Here is a 6,896-nt window from a genome sequence, read left to right as displayed (position 1 = left end):
ATTGATTTTAGATCATTTTAAGAACCAGTAAGAATCAGATAATTTTTTATCCTGACACATAAAAGCTGAGAATCAAAAGACAGCCTTTGGGCATAAAGCAACAGTCAGCAATCACCATTAAAAACTGGATCAGCAGCCTTACAAAGTACAGGTGGGTCTTCATAGTAGTGAGTGGGTGTGTTGGCAGGAGCAATGACATCATCCCAAATCTCTACTCTGCAGATTCTCACAGTAGGTCACGTCTGTGGGAAATTTAAGTTTTAACTTTGGAAAAGTGTGAAGAAGTTTAGCCAGGTGATTCATCTATGATGGAACTATTGATCCAGCCGAACTATAAGCTTCAGAAAGGAACATCTGTAGTCTGATCGTCTTTTTTAACAGCTTTAGCAGAGTCATGGTCTGAATGCACTGTGCTTTGCTAAAAGGAGCTCTATAAACTCTCTATAGAAAGGAAGAAAGGAGAGGAAAAATGAGAGAAGGGGACAAAGTAGGCCACAGCACAAAAAAATCACAGCGATCACCAACACAGCAGAAAGACAAACAGCAGCCGAAAGAGAAAACAGACAAACAATCTTAAAAGTAGAGATAGTGTCTGTCTCCTGAATCCCAACTGGAAGCTGGTTCCACAGAAGAGGGGCCTGAAAACTGAAGGCTCTGCCTCCCATTCTACTTTTAAATATCCTGGGAACCACAACAAAGAGCTGAGAATGAAGAATTATGTTTTAGGACAAGATACTTTAAGATATGACGAATATCCAGAGCTTTATAAGCAAGAATTTCATCTGAGTCTGTGCAATGTGGGTGATTTTAAGCAGTGACTGAATTATCTATGCCTTCCTTCCAGAGGATTTAATTCAATTTAATTCAATTTTATTTACACAGCGCCAAATCACAACAAAAGTCGCCTCAAGGTGTTTTATACTGTAAGGTAGACCCTACAATAATACATACAGAGAAAAACCCAACAATCATATGACCCCCTATGAGCAAGCACTTTGGCGACGGTGGGAAGGAAAAACTCCCTTTTAACAGGAAGAAACCTCCAGCAGAACCAGGCTCAGGGAGGGGCGGGGCCATCTGCTGCGACCGGTTGGGGTGAAAGAAGGAAAACAGGATAAAGACATGCTGTGGAAGAGAGACAGAGATTAATAACAGATATGATTCGATGCAGAGAGGTCTATTAACACATAGTGAGTGAGAAAGGTGACTGGAAAGGAAAAACTCAATGCATCATGGGAATCCCCGGCAGCCTACGTCTATTGCAGCATAACTAAGGGAGGATTCAGGGTCACCTGGTCCAGCCCTAACTATATACTTTAGCAAAAAGGAAAGTTTGAAGCCTAATCTTGAAAGTAGAGATAGTGTCTGTCTCCCAAATCCAAACTGGAAGCTGGTTCCACAGAAGAGGGGCCTGAAAACTGAAGGCTCTGCCTCCCATTCTACTTTTAAATACTCTAGGAACAACAAGTAGGCCTGCAGTGTGAGAGCGAAGTGCTCTAATAGGGTGATATGGTACTACAAGGTCATTAAGATAAGATGGGGCCTGATTATTTAAGACCTTGTATGTGAGGAGCAGGATTTTGAATTCAATTCTGGATTTAACAGGAAGCCAATGAAGGGAAGCCAAAACAGGAGAAATCTGCTCTCTCTTTCTAGTCCCTGTCAGGACTCTTGCTGCAGCATTTTGGATCAGCTGAAGGCTTTTCAGGGAGTTTTTAGGACATCCTGATAATAAAGAATTACAGTAGTCCAGCCTGGAAGTAATAAATGCATGAACTAGTTTTTCAGCGTCACTCTGAGACAGGATATTTCTAACTTTAGAGATGTTGCGCAAATGGAAGAAAGCAGTCTTACATATTTGTTTAATATGTGCGTTGAAGGACATGTCCTGGTCAAAAATGACTCCAAGGTTCCTCACAGTGTTACTGGAGGCCAAGGTAATGCCATCCAGAGTAAGAATCTGCTTAGATACCATATTTCTAAGATTTTCAGGGATGCAAATGCAGACTCAGGGCAGATAGACATGAACAAAAAAACCCCAACCTTTATTACAGCCAAGTCCAGAATCTCAAAGCCCATAAAATGAAATGCCAAAACTGAACCTACAAAATACCATAAGACACCAGGCGCAGGAACAGATGCTGGGACAAAGTGGACACAGCTGGTGCAGATAAAATGGAGACAATAAAGACCAGTAACCATCAAAATAAAACAGGAAGTGAGAAATGGGAAAATGCAGACATGTGCATGAACTTAACGTAGGGGAGCTGACAGAACAGGATGCGAATACTGAGGGAACAAAAGAAACTCTAACACTAGATTTAATTATAACAGGAACTATAGACTCCAAAATACTAAATAAAACATAAATATCAATAAATCAAAGTATGAAGACCAAACCAAGAACGCATCCTAAACCCACAACCAGACCCATGACATTCTGTGCCTCACTTCCTGTCTTTCTCAGCTGCTCCTCGCAGCTTCCTGTGAAACGCCATCAGGTGTAATCACAGCTGTTCTGAGTCTGTGATCAGTTCCAGTAGCTGTTTGAGTTCAATGCAGCTTTTCTGCAGAGAGCCAAGTAAAACACGGTGAGACCATCTGGGCGTAGCCTGCATGTGCCACATGGACCGGCACATCCTGGGCTCATCTCGGAGGTGGTGGAGAGGTCGAGTGCAGTGCGTTTAGGGGTCGATTGATCTAAATATCTAAAGTATTGATACAACACTGGTACTGATGTCAGATCGTTACTAGGGTGATGGGATCAGTACTTCAGTGATTCGCCTTCTCTAAGGTCAGTACGTGGCTGCTGTTCATCACAGAATGGACACATCTGTGCAACCTCTGCTCCTCTCATGCAGACACACCTTGCTCCACCCCCTCTGTGATCATGTGACTCAGCAGCACTGAGCGCAGCAGCAAACAAGCGGCAAAAGAAAAGAAGAAAGAAGGACGGAAATTCTTCAAACGGACACACACCCTCAGCACAGAGGTCAGAGGTCAGTGTCACAGTCCCTCCAGAGAAGCAAAGAATTACCAGGTAGCTTCTACAGTGCTGAAAATAATGTTTCATTCATAACGGATGCCAGGTATTCAGCATGAATTATGTTTGTTGATAGCTGTTACTTTTCAGACTGATTACCTGCAGACTATATCCAGACATTCAGGTAATAAATTCAGCCCACTGGATTGTGTTAAGTAAATAATTTTATTGGAAATGAAAAAACATATCTCGAACATCAAGAATGAATCTATTACGTCTGAATATTAGAGCCACTTGTGTTTAATGTCAGGTCTATTTTGTTCACATAACAAATTTAAATAACAGAAGCTGACCCAAAGTGCTTTAAAGAGAGACACATTTACACTCAGGTCCCTAAAAACCAACGATCCATTCTCTTCCACTTATCCCTGTCAGGGTCGCGGTGGGCTAACGTAGGGCAAGACGGGCACACCCTGGACAGGTCACCAGCCTGATGCACGACTAACACAAAGAGACAGACAACCAAAACCTAAAAGACAAAGTTTCAAGTTAATTTCTTCTATAAATCACTTCTTAATCAGCTGAATAATGACAGGAGAGAAACAGGTTTGTCTCAATCATGTTTGATTTATTGATGAGATTCTGCTGTTAATATCTGACTGAAGCTGCATCATTTCACACACTGATTCGTACATTAACATCTTAACTCTGTTACATCATAGAAAGGAATGAAAAAGCACCACAAAGAAAGGAAAAGAAAAAAGAAAACAATCTTTCTTTTTTAAACACGTCCACTGAGTGGAAGCACAAAATCCATCAGGCTTTAACATTTAACATGTTTTTCAGAAAACCAAAGAAAAGAACTTTGATAGAAAAATACAGTCTGTGCTGCAGATTCTCCAGAAAACATCTGTTGTCAGGTTTCCCTGTAACTGCAGCAGAGGCGCAGAAAAAACTCAGATCTTTATGGAGAAGAAATCTTTGCAATTTTAGACACAAAAGTTGCACCTGCCCCACATATATATATATATATATATATATATATATATATATATATATACACACACGTATGTCCTGCTCTTATTGTTTTTTCCTGATTATTCCTTGTTCACCATCAATAAAAGGAAAAAAACACAATTGAAAAAAGCACAGAAGTATTTGCATTAAATCATTTAGAATATAATGTTGCAGCTGGAAAATATGGAGTCCAATTGAACCAGTCCAAATGTCACTTCTGCTATAATGCAAATTATAATAATGATAAAAAAAAAAAAACATGATTTATTTATTTGTTGTCTTGATCTCAGTCTGCAGAGGAACCGAGTCTGTCAGATTAATAACTCGGATTAAAAACATCAAATATTTCCCTCTTGTTTGTTTCTCTGACTGAGCTGCAGATTTAATACAGCAGATTTAATTAATCGATCATTTTTTAATCATGAGTAAAGTCTCATTTTTTCTTCTGTTATTTAATTAACTTGCTCTAAACTCTGTGATTCTTTTGTGAATAGAGGCCAGTTTTTTATCCTCATTTCTTGTGTTTCTGAGCCACCTTCTCCGTGTATTTACTGAAATAGTCTGACACTTTTCTATGTAGTTGAAACAGGAACTTGCTTAATTCGCCCCCTCCAGTTACCAACTCAATAAATTTGGTCAATGTGTCATTCACATTATCTTTCTGTCCCGTCTTCTCTAGTTCCTGCATTTTCTGGCAGAGGGCTTCCTGTGCCTTCTTGAACATTTCCTCTGTGTAACACTCCCATTTGTTGTTTTCAGCCACCTCTCTCAGCTTGTCCACTAACTTTCTCACTTGATCTTGGACCTTGCCACTATCAACATCAATATCACTGCATTTCTCTTTTTCACACCCAAAATTTGTCTCAATGAAACTCATTATTTCATCTCTATCCTTTGGTTTCAACTCTTCATCATCATGGGTGATCAAGGGTAAAAAGTAACGCACTGACTCGTCACCAAAGAACTCCCTAACGAGTTTCATTCGCTCCACGTCATGTGTTTTAAAGCCGTTCTCCCAGTCTTGCACGAACAGAAACACATGGGGACCAGGCGAGAAGATGGATGCTGTAGTTCCTTTCTGCATTTCCTTTGACACTTCAGTGTTTTCTGTCTCGTCGACTTGACTTGGACTGTCTTGGATCAGAGTCTTCACCAAAACCATTGTAAAGTCTTCCTGCACAGCATTTTCTTTCAGGAAGTCTTCAATTTGTGAAGTCAAGTTTTCAGTCTTTCCAATGAAGACAATCCTCAGCTCCTTTGGCCCTGTTGGAGAATTTATATTGACATATATAATTACAGTTATCAATCAATGTAAGTTCTGTTGCAGTCATCTGGCTTTAGGAGTTCTCAACTTATACAGTGAACTGTAAAAAGTGTTGGCTGCCTTCCTGATTTCCTATTTTTTGTATGTTTTTCACGCTTAAATGTTTCAGATCATCAAACAAATTATAATATTAGACAAAGATAACACAAATAAACACAAAATGCAGTTTCTAAATGAAGGTATTAATTATTAAGGGGGGGAGAAAACAGATCTACATGGCCCTGTGTGAAAAAGTGATTGCTCCCTAAATGTAATAACTGGTTGCGCAACCTAATCAACAACGACTGCAATCAAGCATTTGCACTGACTGGCAATGAGTCTTTTACATCTGTGGAGGAATTTTGACCCACTCATCTTTGCATAATTTGCCATTAACAGCTGTTCTATTAAAAAAAAAAGAAAACAAAAACATCCAATTAATTAATTTAGTCAAAAAAAATGTAAAATGTTGCAAATAACAGCAATTGTTTGATCAAAGCTGGCACGTGGCCCATACAAGGGTTAAGAATGAACATGTAAGCTGCTATGATACTCTACTGATACTGACTGCATCTGTGCAGTTTTATTTATACAGCACCAAATCACAACAACAGTCACTTTATATTGTAAGGTAGACCCTATAATCATATCAGTTACATTGTTTAGCTTTATTACACTGGAAATTTTTGGTGCCAGTTCATGATAAAGTTATCAGACAGAAATTTCTAGCCTTTTATGCACATGGATGACTGAGTAATGTAATATAACAATGTAAAAATGTAACATCAGTATAAGACATATTAATTGTGAGTTGAAGCAGCATGTGAATATTGCTGGGAATTAAATAAGTAGAAAACATATGCAAATTAGGTCCACAAGACAAGACTAAAATAACTAAAACAAAAACAGCAAGCTAACATTTGCAGGTGAAAAAGATTAACATTAAAATGTATAAAAGTGTAGGATGTATAAGTGAGTTTCTGGTGGGTAATAAGACCTGAAAACAGTAACAGGAAGAGAAATGGCATTGCTCTGCTGGTTTACAACCTCAATGCAACTAAAATATATTTACCAGAACTGGACATGGTTCCTGGTCGTGCTGGTTGATCTCAGAAGTCTTGGGAGAGTTGATGTGGTGTAGTTGTAGTTTGTACAGTTTGTTTTCAACTTTATACTCCAATCTGCCTTTAGATCCCTCCCACTAAAGACAGGTCATCTGTTACCTCACCAGTTTGACAAACAGCCAACCAATCAGAGACCAGAAAACAAAATCTGTGCAAGCAGCAAAGAAAAGTCCACTTTACCTTAGATGTGAGCACATTTTAGTTGCCTTTAATTTTATATAAACATTGTTTTATATAGAATTTATAGTATCATATGTCACTGTTTCCATGCATCCACCTGTTCCCATGTGGCATGGAAGCTGTGGCATTCACTTACCTTTACCTGGAATGCAGCTCCCAGAGAAGACAAATCAAGGAAGCTAACAAATGGTCGATTTAGAGAAAAATTGTCTTTGGATTTAGAGAGGGCAGTCTGGGGAATGAACTTTCTAATCTGGTATTATCAGTCGTTAACCTCAATCTTCAGTAG

At 39.0% G+C, this 6,896-nt stretch overlaps 1 protein-coding gene across 1 annotated transcript; it reads right to left on the bottom strand.

Annotated features, from left to right (window-relative positions):
• Nucleotides 1-3,590: 3,590 nt before the first annotated feature.
• On the bottom strand, nt 3,591-6,513 carry LOC120439772. The gene is made up of 2 exons (XM_039610792.1): nt 6,376-6,513; nt 3,591-5,263 (listed from the first exon to the last, which is right to left on the bottom strand). Exons 1-2 carry the CDS (start codon nt 6,386-6,388, stop codon nt 4,512-4,514), a joined length of 765 nt encoding a protein of 254 aa, XP_039466726.1. The 5' UTR covers nt 6,389-6,513; the 3' UTR covers nt 3,591-4,511.
• Between the last annotated feature and the right edge of the window lie 383 nt (nt 6,514-6,896).

This window comes from Oreochromis aureus, linkage group 4 (assembly GCF_013358895.1).
Source record: "Oreochromis aureus strain Israel breed Guangdong linkage group 4, ZZ_aureus, whole genome shotgun sequence".
NCBI lineage: Eukaryota > Metazoa > Chordata > Actinopteri > Cichliformes > Cichlidae > Oreochromis > Oreochromis aureus.
Note: the sequence above shows the minus strand (reverse complement) of the source record. Positions and strands in the feature narration are given on the sequence as shown.